General features: G+C 58.0%; 1 protein-coding gene across 1 annotated transcript in view; it reads left to right on the top strand.

Moving 5' to 3' along the window:
- LOC6604583 overlaps positions 1-20623 on the top strand; it is a 97096-nt gene that overhangs the window by 64131 nt on the left and 12342 nt on the right. Inside the window, exons 39-61 of the mRNA XM_026988946.1 lie at positions 59-1663; positions 1725-2036; positions 2097-2435; positions 2504-2812; positions 2876-3826; positions 3894-4205; positions 4276-4620; positions 4681-4980; positions 5057-6010; positions 6115-6432; positions 6493-6822; positions 6877-7503; positions 7570-8217; positions 8278-8589; positions 8653-8991; positions 9060-10322; positions 10384-10698; positions 10762-12378; positions 12439-12753; positions 12820-13479; positions 13552-14523; positions 14593-16593; positions 16654-20616. Of these exons, the coding sequence (XP_026844747.1) occupies positions 59-1663; positions 1725-2036; positions 2097-2435; positions 2504-2812; positions 2876-3826; positions 3894-4205; positions 4276-4620; positions 4681-4980; positions 5057-6010; positions 6115-6432; positions 6493-6822; positions 6877-7503; positions 7570-8217; positions 8278-8589; positions 8653-8991; positions 9060-10322; positions 10384-10698; positions 10762-12378; positions 12439-12753; positions 12820-13479; positions 13552-14523; positions 14593-16593; positions 16654-20616 (19107 nt within the window). The remainder of the gene's footprint in view (positions 1-58; positions 1664-1724; positions 2037-2096; positions 2436-2503; positions 2813-2875; positions 3827-3893; positions 4206-4275; positions 4621-4680; positions 4981-5056; positions 6011-6114; positions 6433-6492; positions 6823-6876; positions 7504-7569; positions 8218-8277; positions 8590-8652; positions 8992-9059; positions 10323-10383; positions 10699-10761; positions 12379-12438; positions 12754-12819; positions 13480-13551; positions 14524-14592; positions 16594-16653; positions 20617-20623) is intronic.

Here is a 20623-nt window from a genome sequence, read left to right as displayed (position 1 = left end):
TATGCCCACCCAATCCCGTAGAAGAATGCCAACTGAACGAAGAATCCGTCCTAAACAGCACCACCGCCCGAACGGATCCAAGAACCCCTGAGAGATCCCTGTCTGCCTACGCCCTGTGGACCCAATTCGGAGTGCCGCAACATCAATGGGGTGCCCGCGTGCTCCTGTTTGTCCAGCTTCATGGGGCAGGCGCCCAACTGTCGACCCGAATGCACCATCAACGCCGAGTGTCCTGCCAATAGGGCGTGCATCAATCAAAGGTGTCGCGATCCCTGTCCAGGGGCCTGCGGCCTGGATGCAGTCTGCAGTGTCATCAATCATACGCCACTCTGCGCCTGCATCGATGGGTATATCGGAAATCCCTTCACCAAATGTAGCCCCAAGCCACCAGAACCCACATCCCCGCCACCGGTCGCCGACGATCCATGCAATCCCTCGCCCTGCGGCTCGAATGCCGTGTGCCGCAATGGCCAGTGCTCGTGTATACCCGAATACCAGGGCGACCCCTACGTCTCCTGTCGTCCCGAGTGCGTGCTGAACACGGACTGTCCCAGAGATCGAGCCTGCGTGCGCAACAAATGCATAGATCCCTGTGCAGGCACCTGTGGCGTGAATGCCCTTTGCGAAGTAACCAATCACATACCCATCTGTCGCTGTCCCGACCGGACGTCCGGCAACGCATTCTTCGAGTGTCGTCCCGTGCCGGCGAAGCCCATCATCCAGCAGAATCCCTGCCAGCCAACGCCATGCGGACCCAACAGTCAGTGCCGCGTTGTGCAGAACACGGCAGTCTGCTCCTGCCTGAAGGACTACGTGGGCAGTCCGCCCCAGTGCCGACCGGAGTGTGTCACCAACTCGGACTGTCCGGCAGATCAGTCGTGTCAAAACATGAAGTGCCGTGATCCCTGTCCGGGAACATGCGGCTTCAACGCCCTCTGCAACGTGGTCAATCACAGTCCCTTTTGCAGCTGCCCCACGGGCATGTCCGGCAATCCATTCGTCAGCTGCCAGCAGCTGCCCCAACGCGATGATCGACCCCAGAACCCCTGTCAGCCCTCGCCCTGCGGCCCCAACTCCGAGTGTCGCGTCTCAGGAGACTCCCCATCATGTTCCTGCCTGCCAGAGTTCGTTGGAGCTCCTCCCAACTGCAAGCCCGAATGCATCTCCAGCTCAGAATGCCCCACCAACAGGGCCTGCATCAACCAGAAATGCGTAGATCCCTGCCCTGGACTATGCGGACAGAATGCCAACTGTCGGGTGTTCAGTCACACGGCCATGTGTCTGTGCGAGAGCGGCTTCACCGGTGATCCATTCACTCAGTGTAGTCCGGTCAGGGATGCCCCCGTGGAGGTACTGCAGCCCTGCAATCCCAGTCCCTGTGGCGTCAATGCCAAGTGCGAGGAGCGCGGTGGGGCTGGATCCTGCACCTGTCTGCCGGAGTACTTTGGCAATCCCTACGATGGCTGCCGCCCCGAATGTGTCCTGAACTCCGACTGTCCTTCGAACAGAGCCTGCGTGAATCAGAAGTGCCGCGATCCCTGTCCGGGAGTGTGCGGTCAGAGCGCCGAGTGCCAGGTGGTTAATCACCTGGCCACATGCAATTGTCTGATTGGCTACACCGGAGACCCCTACACCCTGTGTCGCATCGTAGAGAACGAACCACGTAAGAGTATCCCGTCCTCTGTCTCCCCAATGATCTTCTCTGACCATCGTGTTCCTTTTAGCCGTAGCCATCTATGTGAATCCCTGCCAGCCGTCACCCTGCGGTCCCAACTCGCGTTGCCGCGAGATCAACGATCAGGCTGTGTGCTCCTGCCTCCCCGAGTTCATTGGCAGTCCCCCGGCTTGTCGGCCGGAATGCACCAGCAGCTCGGAATGTGCCGCCGACAAGGCGTGTGTGAATCGCAAATGCGTGGATCCCTGTCCGAATGTTTGCGGTCAGCAGGCCGAGTGTCGCGTTCGCAATCACAATCCCATCTGTAGCTGTCTGAGCGGATACACCGGAGATCCATTCACCCGCTGCTACCGTCAGCCCCGTAAGCCACAAAGAATACTTCGAATACCATGGAAGAAATTCTATCAAACCCACTTTTCAGCTCCTCCTGAGGCACCTATTGAAAGAGAACCCCTTGATCCTTGTGTACCCTCGCCGTGTGGGGCCAATTCCCAGTGTCGCGATGTCTATGGCACACCCTCGTGCTCTTGCCTGCCCCAGTTCTTAGGACCGCCGCCCAACTGTCGACCCGAATGTTCCATCAATGCGGAGTGTCCCAGCCATCAGGCGTGCATCAATCAGAAGTGTCGCGATCCCTGTCCCGGCTCCTGTGGCCTCAACACCCAGTGCAATGTGATCAATCACACGCCCATCTGCAGCTGTCTTCTGGGGTATATCGGGGATCCATTCAGCGTTTGTAATCCCGAACCGCCGCAGAAAAGTAAGCCCCCTTCGGTCAGCCCTACACATTCAATGGAAATAATGTTTTATGTGTCTTCAAAATCCCAGTTCAAGATCCACTGCCACCTCAAGATCCCTGTTATCCCTCACCCTGTGGCTCCAATAGCCGCTGCAATAATGGCGTATGCTCGTGTCTGCCGGAGTACCATGGCGACCCCTACACCGGTTGTCGTCCCGAGTGCGTCCTCCACACAGAATGCGATCGTAGTCGCGCCTGTGTGCGGCACAAGTGTGTGGATCCCTGCCCCGGAATATGTGGAACGAATGCGATATGCGAGGTCCTGAATCACATTCCCAACTGTGGCTGTCCCGCGGAAATGCAGGGAAATGCCTTCATCCAATGTAGCCCTGTGCCACGTAAGCCCAATCCATCGACTGTCCCCCGCATTTGGAGTCCCTTCAAAGTCTTGGATATTACAGAACTCGATGACGTGCAGAATCCCTGCCAGCCCTCGCCCTGCGGACCGAATGCCCAGTGTCGCGTGGCCAACCAGCAGGCCATTTGCTCCTGCATCGCGCCCTTCATTGGCAGTCCACCCTTTTGTCGTCCGGAGTGCACCAGCAACGCGGAATGTCCCCTGAACCTGGCATGTTTGAACCAGAAATGCAGCGATCCTTGTCCGGGCGTCTGCGGCCGCAGTGCCCAGTGCCATGTGACGAACCACAGTCCTTTCTGTCGCTGCTTGGACCGCCACACGGGCAATCCCTTCGTCAGTTGCCAGCCGATCATTGAGCCGCCAGTGCCGCCGCCGCGTCAGCCATGCCTCCCCTCACCCTGCGGCGCGTATGCCCAGTGCCGGGAGATCAATGAGACGCCGTCGTGCACCTGTCTGCCCGAGTACATTGGCGCTCCGCCGAACTGTCGGCCCGAATGCGTTACCAGCTCCGAGTGTCCCACTCATCAGGCTTGCATCCAGCAGAAGTGTCGCGATCCCTGTCCTGGTCTGTGCGGCCTCTTGGCGGAGTGTCGTGTGCTCTCGCACACTCCCAGTTGCGTCTGCCCCGAGGGAATGGAGGGTGATCCCTTCACCCAGTGTACGGAGAAGAGAATCCAGCAGTTGGATCGATTGGACCCATGCAACCCCAGTCCCTGTGGCGTCAATGCCAGGTGCACTTCGCGCCAGGATGCTGGCTCTTGTCAGTGTTTGCCGGAATACTTTGGGAATCCCTACGAGGGCTGCCGTCCGGAATGTGTCCTCAACTCTGATTGTCCATCCAACAGAGCGTGTCAGCAGCAGAAGTGCGAGGATCCTTGCCCGGGAACCTGCGGCCAGAATGCCATCTGCAATGTCCTCAACCACGTGCCCAGCTGTAGCTGCCTCACGGGTTATTCGGGCGATCCCTACCGTCAGTGCCTGCTTGAACGCCAACGTAAGACATTAGACATAAAAATTCGCTTGGAGATCAATGCCTACAATCCCTGCTCTAATTTTTGTAGCCATCAAGGAGTATCTGAATCCCTGCCAGCCTTCGCCCTGTGGCCCCAATTCCCAGTGTCGTGAGTCCAACGAGCAGGCCGTTTGCTCCTGTCTTCCCGAATATGTGGGTGCGCCTCCTGTCTGTCGTCCCGAGTGTACCATATCCTCAGAGTGCTCGCCGGATAAGGCCTGCGTGGGCCAGAAGTGCATCGATCCCTGTCCGAATACCTGCGGAGAGCAGGCCACCTGTCGTGTTGTGAACCACAGTCCCATTTGTACGTGTCGCGCCGGTTACACGGGCGATGCCTTCTACCGCTGTGTACCCAAACCCCGTAAGTAGACCCCGGAACGACCAGGAGTCAGAGGTCCAAGTGTTTTAATCTCCCAATTTTACCCAAAAAGCTGTGCCAGTGGCTCCTCCAGTGCAAAAGACACCAGTCGATCCCTGTGTGCCCTCCCCTTGTGGCCCGTATGCCGAGTGCCGTTCGAATGGCGACGCTCCTGCCTGTTCCTGTTCGATTGGGTACTTGGGGGCTCCGCCCAACTGCCGTCCCGAGTGCCGCATCAATGCGGAGTGTCTCAGTAGAGAGGCCTGCATCAATGAGAAGTGTCGCAATCCCTGTCCCGGCTCCTGTGGCCTTGGTGCCACTTGCAACGTGATCAATCATACGCCCAGCTGCACCTGTCCGCCGGGATACACGGGCGATCCGTTTACCCACTGCCAGCCCCAACCTCCACCGCCACCACGTAAGACCTTAAGACCTTGTAGTTCCATTCAGAAATGCTTTAACGATCGGATCTCCTTAGCTGTGGAGCTAGATGATCCCTGCAATCCCTCGCCCTGTGGAGCAAATGCTCTGTGCAACGCAGGCGTCTGCACGTGCATCCCTGAGTACCATGGGGATCCGTACATCGGCTGTCGTCCCGAGTGCATCACCAGTTTGGATTGCTCGCGAGATCGGGCCTGTGCACGTCACAAGTGCTTCGATCCCTGCCCGGGCACCTGTGCCCCCAATGCCATTTGTACGGTCCTCAATCACGTGCCCATGTGCACCTGTCCGGAGGGGTATGCTGGCAATGCGTTTATCCAGTGCCAACCAGTGCCACGTAAGCATCCCAGACATCAGAAACTACTCCAAATTTCCAGAGAGATTCCAACCATTTCCTTCCGCCCTTCCCACAGCACCAATCATTGTCCAGCCGTGTCAGCCATCACCCTGTGGCCCCAATTCACAGTGCCGTGAGGCCAATGGTCAGGCGGTATGCTCCTGCGTGCCAGGATATATTGGAACCCCTCCACTCTGTCGACCAGAGTGCACCTCGAACGCGGAATGTGTGTCTCTCGAGGCGTGCGTGAATCAAAAGTGCGTGGATCCATGTCCTGGAGCCTGTGGCAGGAATGCCCAGTGTAGTGTCGTCAATCACAATCCCTTCTGCACGTGTCTGCCCCACTATACGGGCAATCCGTTTGTGGGCTGCCAGCAGATCATCGAGCCTCCTCAGAGGGAGGAACTCGTGCCACGCGATCCCTGTCGACCCTCCCCCTGCGGACCCAATGCCGAGTGTCGGGCCGTTGGGGACACAGCATCGTGTTCCTGTCTGGCGGAATTTGTTGGCTCTCCGCCGTACTGCAAGCCGGAATGCGTGACCAACTCCGAGTGTCCATCGAATCGTGCGTGCATCAATCAGAAGTGTCGCGATCCTTGCCCTGGTCTGTGTGGTATAAGTGCCATTTGTCGCGTTGTCTCCCACACGGCCATGTGCATCTGTGATGCGGGCCTCACCGGCGATCCCTTCACCCAGTGCCAGCCGATTGTCCACGATGTGGAGATCATCAATCCGTGCCATCCCTCGCCTTGTGGCTCGAACGCCGAGTGCATACAACGGAACGGAGCGGGCGCCTGTCAGTGCTTACCGGAGTTCTTCGGGAATCCCTACGAGGGCTGCCGTCCGGAGTGTGTCCTCAATTCGGACTGTCCTGCGAACAGAGCCTGCCAGCAGCAGAAGTGCCGCGATCCCTGCCCCGGCAGCTGTGGCCAGAACGCCGAGTGCAATGTCGTGAACCACACGCCCATCTGCAGCTGCTTCCCTGGATTTATAGGCGATCCGTATCGCTATTGTAGTCAACCGCCAGAACGTAAGCTAGTTCCAATTATCGCTATCCTTAGCAGTTGTACTAAATTTTGGTCGTAGTTAGTTACTAATTCCAAGCGTATATTGTATCCTAACCCAAACCACTAGCTATTGTCCATGACTACGTGAATCCCTGTCAGCCATCGCCCTGTGGCTCCAATGCCATTTGTCGCGTGGTCAACGAGCAGGCCGTGTGTTCCTGTGGCCCCGAGTTTGAGGGAGCCCCGCCCAACTGCCGTCCCCAGTGTACCTCCAGCTCTGAGTGTCCCTCCACCCAGGCTTGCATCAGCTACAAGTGTGCCGATCCCTGTCCTGGTGTGTGTGGCCAGCTTGCGATCTGTGAGGTGCGAAACCATAGTCCCATCTGTAGGTGTCCCCCGGCCATGATGGGCGATCCCTTCGTGCGCTGTCTGCCACGACCAGAGAGTAAGGAACGATCCAGAACTATGATCCAGAATGGTGTTAATCCTTTACGACCCTCGACAGTTCCTCCACCCCTAAGAGATGTGGCCCCCTACCGCGATCCCTGTGCACCCTCACCCTGTGGCCTTTACTCCACCTGCCGCAACCAACAACAGCAGGCTGTGTGCTCCTGTCTCCCGAACTACTTTGGCACTCCCCCGCATTGCCGACCCGAGTGCTCCATCAATGCAGAGTGTCCCAGCCACTTGGCGTGCATTAATCAAAGGTGTCGCGACCCCTGTCCCGGCGCCTGTGGCCAGCAGACCGAGTGTCGGGTGACCAATCACGTGCCCAGCTGTCTGTGCCTCCAGGGCTATGTGGGAGACGCCTTCTTGGCCTGCCACCCAGCTCCACGTAAGACCTTGACCTTAACCTCTTCAGAACTCTTTGCTAATCCCAACCCTACAGCCCCTCCAAGCAACGATGAACCCCGTGATCCCTGCAATCCCAGTCCCTGCGGCAACAATGCCATTTGTTCGGGCGATGGTCAGTGCCGCTGTGTGGCCGACTATCAGGGGGATCCCTATGTCTCCTGCCGCCCCGAATGCGTGCTGAGTGCCGAGTGTCCTCGGCATCTGGCCTGCATTCGCCAAAAGTGCACAGATCCCTGTCCCGGCACGTGCGGTGCCAATGCCATCTGTGAAGTCCAGAGCCACATAGCCATGTGCCACTGTCCCCCGGGAATGACTGGAAATGCCTTTGTCCAGTGCAGCGCCGTACGTGATGCAGTGGATGTCTACCGCAATCCTTGTAGCCCATCGCCGTGCGGCAGCTATGCCGAGTGCCGCGAGCGCAATGATCAGGCCATCTGCAGCTGCCTCCCCAACTACTTTGGCGTCCCCCCCGCCTGCCGACCCGAGTGCAGCAGCAACTACGATTGTGCACCCCATTTGGCGTGCCAGAACCAGCGTTGCGTCGATCCCTGTCCGGGAGCTTGTGGCGCCCATGCCCAGTGCCGAGCTGTCAGCCACAGTCCTTTCTGCAGCTGCAGACCTGGCTACACGGGCAATCCCTTCGTTCAGTGTCATAGGATCTGTAAGTCTAACCCCCAGTCCATCACCAGAAGTGTCACCTAATTATTGCCATGTGTTCCGTGTACAGTTGAACCTGTGAGGGATGTGGTGCTCCGAGATCCCTGCCAGCCATCTCCCTGCGGTCCCAACAGCGAGTGTCGGCCCGTGGGTGATACACCATCCTGCTCATGTCTCGCCAATTTCTTTGGCACTCCGCCGAACTGCAGGCCCGAGTGTGTATCCAACTCCGAGTGCAGCACGGTCCAAGTTTGTGTGAACAATCGCTGCAAAGATCCCTGTCCAGGGCTTTGTGGCACATCTGCAGTTTGTCGCGTCATTAGCCACAGTGCCATGTGCCACTGCCAGCCAGCATACAGCGGGGATCCCTTCATTCGCTGTGATCCCATTGTTGTACGTGATCCCATAGAGGTCCTGCAGCCCTGTAATCCGAGTCCCTGTGGCGCCTTTGCCGAGTGCCGGCAACAGAATGGAGTCGGCTCCTGTCTGTGCTTGCCCGAATACCACGGCAATCCCTATGAGGCCTGTCGTCCCGAGTGTGTCCTGGACTCCGATTGCGCCTCGAACAGAGCCTGTGTAAACCAGAAGTGCCGCAATCCCTGTCCCGGAGTGTGTGGCCAGAATGCCGAGTGCTACGTCCGCAATCATTTGCCCACCTGCAACTGCCAGAACGGCTATGTGGGAGATCCTTATAGCTATTGTAGCATTGAGACCAAACGTAAGCAGACATCAGAAATCCCTGTATCGCTCTATAGAGCTCTTCCCTCTCCCATTCCAGCCATTCGTGAGTATGTGAATCCCTGCCAGCCCTCTCCCTGTGGCCCCAACTCCCAGTGCCGTGAACTGAATGGCCTGGCCACTTGCTCCTGTCTGCCCGAGTACGTGGGCAGTCCGCCTGGCTGTCGTCCCGAGTGTACGGTCTCCTCGGAGTGTAGTTTGGACAGGGCCTGTGTGCGCCACAAGTGTGTGGATCCCTGTCCAGGTGCCTGTGGCAGCAATGCCAATTGTCTTGGAATGAACCATGCCCCACTCTGTTCCTGTCAGCCAGGCTACACGGGAGACCCATTCACCCGTTGCTATCCATTGCCTCGTAAGTCGCTTCTCCCCTCCCCAGAGAGTGTATGTCCTCTTAACATCCTTCCCATTCGATCAGCTCCCACAACGCATATACTCTACGACATTGTAAGCGATCCCTGCCAGCCGTCCCCTTGCGGTGCCAATGCCCAGTGCAGGCAGTCCCAGGGTCAGGCCATCTGTAGCTGTCTCCCCAACTACTTTGGTCTGCCGCCCAACTGCCGACCCGAGTGTACCCAGAGTTCCGAGTGCCTGTCCAGCCGGGCGTGCATCAACCAGAGGTGTGTGGATCCATGCCCCGGCTCCTGTGCCTACAACGCCCTCTGCACCACGCGTAACCATGTGCCGAGCTGTCAGTGTCCCCCCAGATATGTGGGAGATCCGTTCACCAATTGTTACCCAGAACCCCAGCCACCACGTAAGAATCGAATGGAAAAGCATCCTGCTGTAAACATCTCACAACCCCTACCTATACTCCACCCATAGCCACACCCATTGCCCTTGATGATCCCTGCCATCCCTCGCCCTGCGGACCCAATGCTCAGTGCTCGAACGGTCAGTGTTCGTGTATTGGGGACTACCAGGGGGATCCCTACAGGGGCTGCCGCCCAGAGTGTGTCCTGAATGCCGACTGTTCGAAGGATCGGGCCTGTGTGCGCCACAAGTGTGTGGATCCCTGTCCGGGTACCTGTGCCCCCAATGCCATATGCGATACGATCAATCACATCGCCATGTGCCGCTGTCCAGAGCAGATGACAGGCAATGCCTTCATCCAGTGCGAGTTCCCACCTGTGGCATTGACTCCACCCGATCCTTGCGCACCGTCACCGTGCGGCCCCAACAGCCGTTGCCGCGTACTCAACAACAATGCCGTCTGCTCCTGCATTGAGGACTATGTGGGTACGCCACCCAATTGTCGGCCCGAGTGCACCCACAATTCGGATTGTCTGCCGCGACTGGCCTGCCAGCGGCAGCACTGCATCGATCCCTGTCCCGGAACCTGTGGCTTCAACGCCCTCTGTCATGTGGTCAATCATGCTCCAATCTGCAGCTGTCCGCCGCAACACAATGGCAACCCCTTCGCGGGCTGCTTCCCGGAACCAGTGCGTCGCGATGAGGAACCCCCCAGGAACCCCTGTCAGCCCTCTCCTTGCGGACCCTATGCCCAGTGCCTTGCTCTGGGAGATCAGGCACAGTGTAGCTGTCTTCCCAGCTACATTGGAACGCCGCCCAACTGCCGGCCAGAGTGTGTGACCAATTCGGAGTGTCCCTTTGACAGGGCCTGCATCAGTCAGCACTGCCGCGATCTCTGTCCGGGCGTTTGTGGCTCCAATGCCCAGTGCCATGCGATAAGCCACGCCGCCATGTGCCATTGCCTGCCCGGCTTCACGGGGGATCCATTCACCGCCTGCCACCAGCCTCCGATCGTTCAACAAATCGAATATGTCCAGCCTTGCTCCCCGAATCCCTGTGGGGCCAATGCTGTGTGTCGCCGCGAGGGCAATGCCGGCTCCTGCCAGTGCCTACCCGAATACTATGGCAATCCCTACGAGGCCTGTCGTCCCGAGTGTGTGGCCGACAGCGACTGTCCATCAGATAAGTCCTGCCACCAGCTGAAGTGCCGCGATCCGTGTCCCGGGGTTTGTGCCCTGAATGCTGCCTGTCGCGTGATCAATCACCTTCCCACTTGTCATTGTCTCAGCGGATTCCTAGGGGATCCCTACAGCTACTGTCGTCTGCCAGAGAAACGTGAGTTGAAGATCTGTCTGTGTCCCAAGATTAGCCCTAACCCTACGCAAACCGTCCTTAGCTATTCTCAAGGAGTACGTGAATCCATGCCAGCCCTCGCCCTGTGGCCCCAACTCCCAGTGTCGTGAGAACAACGAGCAGGCCATCTGCTCGTGTCTACCGGAATATGTGGGGGCTCCGCCTAACTGTCGGCCCGAGTGCGTCTCGAATGGGGAGTGTTCCCGTGACAAGGCATGCCTCAATAAAAAGTGTGGCGATCCCTGTCCTGGAGTGTGCGGCTCCAATGCCGAATGTCGCGTCTTCCAGCATGCCCCCATCTGTAGTTGTCGTCCAGGGTTCACTGGCGATGCTTTCTCCCGATGCCTGCCCCTGCCACGTAAGAGAAGAGTCTACACCCAAGCAGAAGAAGAATCTGTAAATCTATCCTACCCCTTTTTAGCACCCCTTCCCCCGCTCTTGGATGTGTATCGCGATCCCTGCTTACCCTCGCCCTGCGGCCAGTATGCGGAGTGTAGAGACAACCAAGGCTCTGCCACCTGTACCTGCCTCACCGCGTACTACGGCACTCCACCCAACTGCCGACCCGAATGCACCATCGCCGAGGATTGTCCCTCGCATCTGGCGTGTCAACAGCAGAACTGTCGCGATCCCTGTCCAGGAGCCTGTGGCTTCAACGCCCTCTGCACGGTGATCAACCACAGTCCCACGTGTCAGTGTGCTCCAGGACTGATTGGCAACCCATTCACATCCTGCCATGCTCGGCCACGCGATCCACCACCACAACAGGATACCAGCGATCCCTGCGCCTCGATTACGTGCGGTGCCAATGCCGTCTGCCAGCAAGGAAGATGCAGCTGTCTGCCAGAGTTCATCGGAAATCCATTGATTGGCTGTCGACCCGAGTGCGTCCTGAGTGCGGAATGCGACTGGGACAAGGCGTGCGTGCGGAACAAGTGCATCGATCCCTGTCCCGGCACTTGTGGATCCAGTGCCATCTGTGAGGTCCACCGACACGTGGCCATGTGCCATTGTCCCCCGGGAATGACTGGCAATGCCTTCTCTCAGTGCCGACCACTGCCGCCGCCAGCTCAGGATCCCCCCATCATAGTCGATCCCTGTCAGCCCTCGCCTTGCGGACCAAATGCCCAATGTCGTCGCATCAATGGCCAGGCCGTGTGCTCGTGTCTGCCACAATTTGTGGGCATGCCACCATCCTGCCGTCCGGAGTGCGTAAGCAATGCGGAATGTCCGCTGCACTTGGCGTGTCTGCAGCAACAGTGTCGCGATCCCTGTCCGGGATCCTGCGGCCTCAATGCCGAGTGTCGCGTGATCAATCACAGTCCCAACTGCCACTGCATCCAATCGTTTACTGGAAATCCATTTGTGGCATGCCACCGTCAACCTCCGCCTGCACCTGCCAGGCAGGACCCTGTTCCGCTGGATCCCTGTCAACCCTCGCCGTGTGGCGCCAATGCAGAGTGTCGCGTCCAAGGAATCAACGCCCAATGCAGCTGCCTCGCTGGATTTGTGGGCACACCACCCGACTGCCGGCCGGAATGCGTATCCAACTCCGATTGTCCCACGAATCTGGCCTGCCGCAACGAAAAGTGCCGCGATCCCTGCCCCGGAGTCTGTGGCCTGAATGCGGAGTGCTATGTGATCAATCATACGCCCATGTGTACGTGCCTCGCTGGATACAATGGCAATCCCTTCTTTGGCTGTCAAGTGGTGCGCGATGTCCCAGAGACACCACTCAATCCGTGCGTGCCCAGTCCTTGTGGCGCCAATGCCGTTTGCAGCGAACGTAATGGAGCAGGGGCATGCCAGTGCCTGCCCGACACCTTTGGCAATCCCTACGAGGGCTGTCGTCCAGAGTGTGTCCTCAACACGGACTGTCCCAGCCATTTGGCGTGTGTCAATCAACACTGTCGCGATCCCTGTCCAGGCACCTGCGGCTCCAATGCCCTGTGCCAAGTGCGCCATCATCTGCCACAATGCCAGTGCCTAGCGGGCTACCAGGGCAATCCGTACACCTATTGCAGCCTCCTGCGTGATCGTAAGACACTCCTTGACGTTCCCTTGGCAGACTCACCCCACATTTTCGTCCTCCCTGCAGCCCTGCCCGAACCCATTGCCTCCCGTCCCTGCCAGCCCTCGCCTTGCGGACCCAATGCCCACTGTCGCGAAGCGAATGGTCAAGCTATATGCAAATGCCTGCCAGACTTTGTTGGATCCCCGCCTGCTTGTAGGCCCGAGTGTACCATCTCCAGCGAGTGCGACTTGACCAGGGCATGCGTGCAACACCACTGCGTCGATCCCTGTCCGGGGATCTGCGGCAGCAATGCCCAATGCCGTGTCCTCAACCACAGTCCGCATTGCAGTTGTCTGCCCGGCTACACTGGAGATGCCTTCAGTGGCTGCCAGCCGATCCGTAAGACTCCAATGATCCACCCTTTGGACTTTCCTAACACCAACAAACCAAACAAACCCTTTGCAGGACCCGTCATTAGCTATGATGCTCCGCCCAAGGATATCTACCGCGACCCGTGTGCACCCTCGCCCTGCGGCACCTTCGGCCAGTGCAGAGCACAGGGCACCCAGGCCGTGTGCTCCTGCCTGCCAGGATACTTTGGTGTCCCGCCTCAGTGCAAGCCAGAGTGTGTGATCAATCCAGACTGCGCCTCGCACTTCACCTGCATCAGCGAGAAGTGCCGCGATCCCTGTCCCGGCTCCTGTGGCCTGCTGGCCCAGTGCAACGTCATCAATCACACGCCCATCTGTAGCTGCCCCCCTGGCTATCAGGGCAATCCCTTTGTCAGCTGCAGACCCCAACCTCCTCCAGCTCCGGTTCCAGTACTACGGGATGCCTGCAATCCCTCGCCATGCGGCCCCAATGCCGTTTGCAGTGCCGGAGGACAGTGCAATTGTCTCGCAGAGTTCGATGGCAATCCGTATGTGGGCTGTCGCCCGGAGTGTGTCCTGAATTCAGAGTGTGCCCGGGACAGGGCCTGTCAGCGCAGCAAATGCGTGGATCCCTGTCCGGGGGCCTGTGGTGTGGGCGCCGTTTGTGAGGTGCGCAACCACATACCCATTTGCCTCTGTCCACCCGGGACTTCCGGAAATGCCTTCATCCAGTGTACGACCATCCTTGTTCAATGTAGGTTCCATTGGAAATGCTTTGTTGAAGAAACCCCTCCACCTAATTCATCCTCCCCCGTCTGTTGTTTAGCTTCTCCCGTGGAGCCCCCTAATCCCTGCCAGCCATCGCCCTGTGGATCTAATGCCCAGTGTCGCGAGGCCAACCAGCAGGCCGTGTGCTCCTGCTTGAGTGGATACTTCGGTGTCCCGCCCAGATGTCGACCGGAATGCACCATCAACTCAGACTGTGCCCCCCACTTGGCGTGCCTCAATCAGCAGTGTCGCGATCCCTGCCCCGGGGCCTGCGGACAATTTGCCAACTGCCAGGTCATCCGACATGTCCCGCACTGCAGTTGTCCCGCAGGATACGCGGGAAATGCCTTCTCCCTGTGTCAGCAGATACCACCAGCGGTTGTGCAGCGAGAGCCCCTCCCTGTGAATCCCTGTCATCCATCCCCATGTGGATCGAATGCCCAGTGCACGGAACAAGGCGATCAAGCCATCTGCAAGTGCCTTGAAGGCTACATAGGACCGCCACCCAACTGTCGACCAGAGTGCATAACATCCTCCGAGTGCCCGAACCAATTGGCATGCATCCAGCAGAAGTGCCGCGATCCGTGTCCTGGTTTGTGCGGACAGGCAGCCAGCTGCCAGGTCGTGAGCCATGTGCCCTCGTGCCTGTGCATTGGAGACTACATCGGAGACCCCTACACGGGCTGCCGTCCAAGACCAGCAATGGAACGAGACCAGATCAATCCGTGCGCGCAGAACCCATGCGGTAGCAATGCCATGTGCAGACAGCAAGGAGGAGCTGCGGCATGCCAGTGCCTGCCCGAGACCTACGGCAATCCCTACGAGGGCTGCCGACCCGAGTGTGTCGTCAATTCGGACTGCTCCGGCCATTTGGCCTGCTTGAACCAACATTGTCGCGACCCCTGTCCTGGTAGCTGTGCACCGAATGCCCAATGCCAGGTCGTCAATCACATCCCCAGCTGTAGTTGCTATCCCGGCTACAGAGGGGATCCCTATCGCCATTGCCATGCGGTGCCTATCCAGGCGGAACGTAAGCAACCCACCCTTTGCACTAACCCACAATCGACCAACACGTTTGCACCCTTCTGCACCCCTCCAGCAATCGAACCGGTTAATCCCTGCCAGCCCCCGCCCTGTGGTCCCAACTCTGAGTGTAGCGTAGCCCAGGGACAGGCTGTCTGTCGCTGTCTGCCCGATTACTATGGCTCGCCGCCTGCCTGTCGACCCGAATGCACCACCAATCCCGAGTGTCCCCACGATAGGGCCTGTGTGGCCAGACATTGCTCCGATCCGTGTCCAGGCGCTTGCGGGCAGAATGCCATTTGTCAGGCGCATCAACACCGAGCCCTGTGCTCCTGTCCGCCCGGCTACACCGGCGATGCCTTCACCCGATGCCTGCCATTACCTGCTCGACCTCCCCATCAACCCATTCGACAGTCGTCTCCTGTAGATCCCTGCGTGCCCTCCCCCTGCGGACAGTATGCCCAGTGTCGCGAGGAGTACGGACAAGGTGTCTGCACCTGTCTGGACTCCTACTACGGCACTCCTCCCCACTGTCGACCCGAGTGCACCCTCAACTCCGACTGTCCCGGCCATCGGGCGTGCATCAACCAGAAGTGCCGCGATCCTTGCCCCGGTGCCTGCGGTCTGTACGCCCAGTGCTCGGTCCTCAATCATGTCCCCACCTGCTCTTGTCCGCAAGGATACCTTGGAGATCCCTTCTACCGCTGCTATCCAGCGCCAGCTCCGTCTCCGCCTCCAGTGACTCCTATTGTTGTTGAAGATGATCCCTGTCATCCTTCCCCCTGTGGTCCCAATGCCCAGTGCTCGAACGGCGTCTGCAGTTGTCTGCCACTCTACCAGGGCGATCCCTATGCGGGCTGTCGTCCCGAGTGCGTGCTGAGCACAGAGTGTCCCTCGGATAAGGCATGCATACGCAATCGCTGCGTGGATCCGTGCCCGGGAACTTGTGGCTCCGGAGCCCACTGCAGAGTCCAGAATCATGTGGCCCTGTGTCACTGTCCGGACGGCCAGCAGGGAAATCCTTTCGTGCTTTGCCAGCCAAAGCAGCAGCAGGATTCACCCATTCAGCTGCATCCCTGCCAGCCATCGCCCTGTGGCGCCCATGGACAGTGTCGAGAGATTGGTTCTCGCGCGGAATGCACCTGCCTGCCTGGCTATTACGGCAGTCCGCCCGACTGTCGGCCAGAGTGCGTCAGCGACTCCGAGTGTTCCCCGAGCCTCTCGTGCGTTAACCAAAAGTGTCGCGATCCTTGTCCTGGCGCCTGTGGCTATCTGGCCGAATGCCATGTGATCAACCACAGTCCGCAGTGCGTTTGCCCGGCAGGGTACACGGGCAGTCCGTACTCCCAATGCCAGGTTATCGGTTTAGCTCCTGTCCAACGGGAACCCATCGATCCCTGCCAGCCAACTCCCTGCGGCCCCCACTCACAGTGCAGCAATGAGGATGGCCTCAATGCCATCTGCCGCTGCCTGCCCGAGTATCTGGGCGTGCCACCCTACTGCCGACCCGAGTGCATTGCTAACAGCGAGTGTCCCGGCGACAGGGCGTGCATCAATTGGAAGTGCCAGGATCCCTGTCCCGGTCTCTGCGGCTACAATGCGATCTGCCGGACGTACAATCACCAGCCGAACTGTGTTTGTGCCCCCGGGCTGGTGGGTAATCCATTCAACTCGTGTCTGCTGCCAGCACGTCGGCCCTCCTACGAATCCCCCGCGATACCCCCCACAACGGCCATAGAAGTACTGCAACACGATCAGCCCATCCGCAATCCGTGCGAACCGAATCCCTGCGGGGCCAATGCTCGATGCAGTCAGCAGAGAGGCATTGCCTCGTGCGTCTGTTTGCCGGATTACTACGGCAATCCCTACGATGCCTGCCGTCCAGAGTGTATTCTCAATTCCGACTGTGCGTCGCACAGGGCGTGCGTGCAGCAAAAGTGTCGCGACCCGTGCCCCGGCACCTGCGGCCTCAACGCCGAGTGCCACGTCCTGGATCATTTGCCCCATTGCCAGTGCTTCAGCGGCTACACGGGTAATCCTCTGGTCTACTGCGCCCCGCTGCCCGTTGTCCAGGAATGTAAGCATCCAACATGCAATCCCCCATCGACTCCCAGTCTAATCCTTTCGTCCGCCCCAGCACCCTTAACTCCATGTGATCCCTCGCCCTGTGGACCCAATGCCAGGTGTCAGCCATCGAATGACCAAGCCGTTTGCTCCTGTCTGCCCGATTTCTACGGAACCCCGCCCCAGTGTCGTCCCGAGTGTACTTTGAACTCAGAGTGTGCCCTTGACAGGGCGTGTATCCATCTCAAGTGCGTCGATCCCTGTCCAGGAATCTGCGGCTTGAATGCCGTGTGCCGGGTGCATTATCACAGTCCCATCTGCTACTGCATCGCCTCGCACACCGGTGATCCGCTCACCCGTTGCTACGAGATCCCCACCAGACGTAAGAATACAATCGCCGATAGTATAAACGGTTCAAAGCCTAACAACCCCAATCCCTTGGTCACTCATTTCCCGACAGCCGCGACAGCCGAAAGACCCCAACAGATATACGACACCCCATCACCACCCTATCCAGTTGCAATTCCCGGATTGGTGTACATTCAACAACCGCAGCCGGGAATTGTCAATATCCCCAACCAGCCACCCATCCATGATGTCCAGTACCCAAGACCACAATACCCTCCACAATCAATTCCACAACAACCAGGAGTTGTAAACATCCCCACGTATCCTTCGCCACAACCGACGATTTCCAATGTTCCGTCACCCGAAACACCGATTCAACAGCAGCCTGGAGTTGTCAACTATCCATCTTCGGTTCCACAACAGCCAGGAGGAATAGTAAATATTCCTTCTGTGCCACAGCCCGTGCCTGTAGTTCCGAAACGACCAGTATTTATACCAACGCCGGCGAACGCCACACCTGCACCACAGCCTGGAATAGTGAACATTCCCTCCGTGCCACAGCCAGTGTATCCGTCACCCCAGCCGCCCGTTTACGATGTGAACTATCCCACGCCCCAGACACCGAGTCACCAGCAACCTGGAGTTGTCAATATTCCTTCAGTGCCACACCCTTCGCCGCAGCCAGGAGTCGTTAATATACCTTCGGTGCCCCAACCTGTCTACCCATCACCCCAGCCACCGATCTACGATGTAAATCATCCTACGATTCCTCATTCTCAACCGGCACCCGGAATTGTGAATATACCTTCCGTACCGCAACCGCAACCGACACCTGCACCACAGCCGGGAGTGGTTAATATTCCTTCTGTACCGCAACCGACACCTGCACCACAGCCGGGAGTGATTAATATTCCTTCTGTACCGCAACCGACACCAGCACCACAGCCGGGAGTGTTTAATATTCCTTCTGTACCGCAACCGATACCGCCGTCGCATCAACCGCCAGTTTATTTGTCAACACCCTTGAACTCTGTGCCACCTGCACCACAGCCAGGAATAATTAATATTCCCTCTGTACCGCAGCCCCGGCCTCCCATTCATGGCGTCCATTATCCAACGCCTCAGACACCGATCCCTGAAAGACCTGTTGGTGTTGTAAATATACCATCCGTGGTGCAACCAGTGTATCCCACACCCCAGCCGCCAGTTTACGATGTGAACTACCCCACGCCACACTCCCCAGTGCCCCAGAGGCCAGTGATAGTGAATATCCCATCTCTGCCGCAGCCTGTGGCACCTGTATCGCAACGTCCAATATTTACACCGTCACCTGTGAGCCCTGTGACACCTGCACCACAGCCGGGAGTGATCAATGTTCCTTCTGTGCCGCCGCAACAAGTGTATCCCTCCCCTCAGCCGCCGATTGTGCAGAGCCCTGCCATATACGACGTGTACTATCCACCGCCGCCGTCGATACCAGGTGTCATCAATATACCCTCGCCTCCCCGGCCAGTATACCCGGTGCCCCAGCAACCAATATATGTTCCGGCTCCACCAAGGCCAACTCCACACCCACAACCACAACCGGGTGTAGTAAACATTCCTTCGATGCCACAGCCTACGTATCCGCATCCGAATCCACCCATTCATGATGTTAGCTACCCGACACAACGACCAAGTCCCGTGCCGGGTGTCATAAACGTGCATTCTGTGTCACAACCAACTCCTGTGCCAAATCCTGTGCCTGGAGTGATCAATATTCCGTCACAACCATCACCACCGAATATTGTACCAACTCCCGGAGTTGTAAACATACCTTCAGTGCCACAGCCCACGTATCCAACTTATAATCCACCGATCCATGATGTTAGCTATCCAACACCGCAACCAATTCCCTCTCCTGCACCAGGAGTTGTAAATATTCCTTCCGCGCCACAGCCAGTGCCGTCGTCGATTCCTGGTGTGATCAATATTCCGTCACAACCATCACCACCGACAGTTATAGAAATTCCTGGAGTTATCAACATTCCTTCAGTGCCACAGCCTACATATCCAACACAGAATCCAACACCTATTCAGGACGTTAGCTATCCAACACCACAACCAAATCCTATTACAGGAGTTATAATCGTGCCTTCTGAGCCACATCCAGTTCCTTCATCAACGCCAAGTGTGATCAATATACCATCACAACCATCACCACCGCATGTACCAGCTCCCGGAGTGGTAAACATTCCTTCGGTGCCACAGCCCACGTATCCGTCACAGAATCCACCTATCCAGGACGTCAGTTACCCAACTCCCGTACCAAAACCTGTGCCTGGAGCGATCAATATACCATCACAACCATCACCAACGATTTATGTACCAACTCCCGGAGTGGTAAACATTCCTTCGGTGCCACAGCCCACGTATCCGTCACAGAATCCGCCTGTCCAGGACGTCAGTTACCCAACTCCCGTACCAAAACCTGTGCCTGGAGTGATCAATATACCATCACAACCATCACCACCGATTTATGTACCTACTCCCGGAGTGGTAAATATCCCTTCGGTGCCACAACCTTCTCCTGCGGCACCCCAACAACCTATGTTCGATGTCAACAACGAGACTCAGAGGCCACAGCCACAACCCCAACCTACACCTGGAATTATCAACATACCATCCGTAGCACAACCAGGACCCACTCGTCGACCCAACTATGGTGTGGCAAGGCCCGTTTTCGAGTTCAATCCCTGCTACCCATCGCCCTGCGGACCGTACTCGCAGTGCCACAATCGCTTTGGAGCGGCCGCGTGCGTCTGTCTGCCCAACTACAGAGGAACTCCGCCCAACTGTCGGCCGGAGTGTGTCGTCCAATCTGACTGTCCCTCGGCGCTGGCGTGCATAAATGAAAAGTGTCGCGATCCCTGCCCGGGATCATGCGGCTATGAGGCAGTGTGTCGAGTGCATGAACATGTGCCCCATTGCTTCTGTCGCTCTGGATACACAGGAGATCCTTTCGTTTCCTGCCAACCAACACCGATACAGCATGAACCCATAGTCCAAAAGGATCCCTGTTATCCTTCGGTATGCGGACCCAATGCGGTGTGTCATGATGAGAAATGCCGTTGCCTGCCGGAATACCGAGGCGATCCCTACTTTGGCTGTCGTCCAGAGTGCGTCCTGAACACAGAGTGTGCCCGGGACAAGGCATGCATCAATCAAAAGTGCCAGGACCCCTGTCCAGGAACATGCGGACTGAACGCACTCTGCCATGTCTACAACCATTTGGCGACCTGCTCCTGCCCGGATAGAATGCAAGGCGATGCCTTTGTGCGCTGCGATCCCATCCCAGCCACAACAGAGCCGCCTCCAACCACATTGCCCGCGGTGATACCACAGCGTACGCCCATCAATCCGTGCCGACCTTCGCCATGTGGAACCAATGCCAACTGTCGGGCCTATCATGAGCAGGCGATTTGCTACTGCCTCCCGGGATACATTGGCACACCACCCGCCTGTCGTCCCGAATGCACCTCGAACTCCGATTGTGCTCTGGACAAGTATTGCCTGAATCTCAAGTGTCACGATCCCTGCCCGGGGGCATGCGGCATACGGGCCATATGCCACGTGCAGAGCCACAGTCCCCGCTGTCTGTGTCCGCCCCATCTCACGGGCAACCCCTTGCTATCGTGTCAGCCCATAGGTATGCC

Source organism: Drosophila persimilis, unplaced genomic scaffold, assembly GCF_003286085.1.
Source record: "Drosophila persimilis strain 14011-0111.01,24,50 unplaced genomic scaffold, DperRS2 tig00000191-arrow-pilon, whole genome shotgun sequence".
Classification (NCBI taxonomy): Eukaryota; Metazoa; Arthropoda; class Insecta; order Diptera; family Drosophilidae; genus Drosophila; species Drosophila persimilis.
This window is presented reverse-complemented; position numbering and strand designations above follow the sequence as displayed.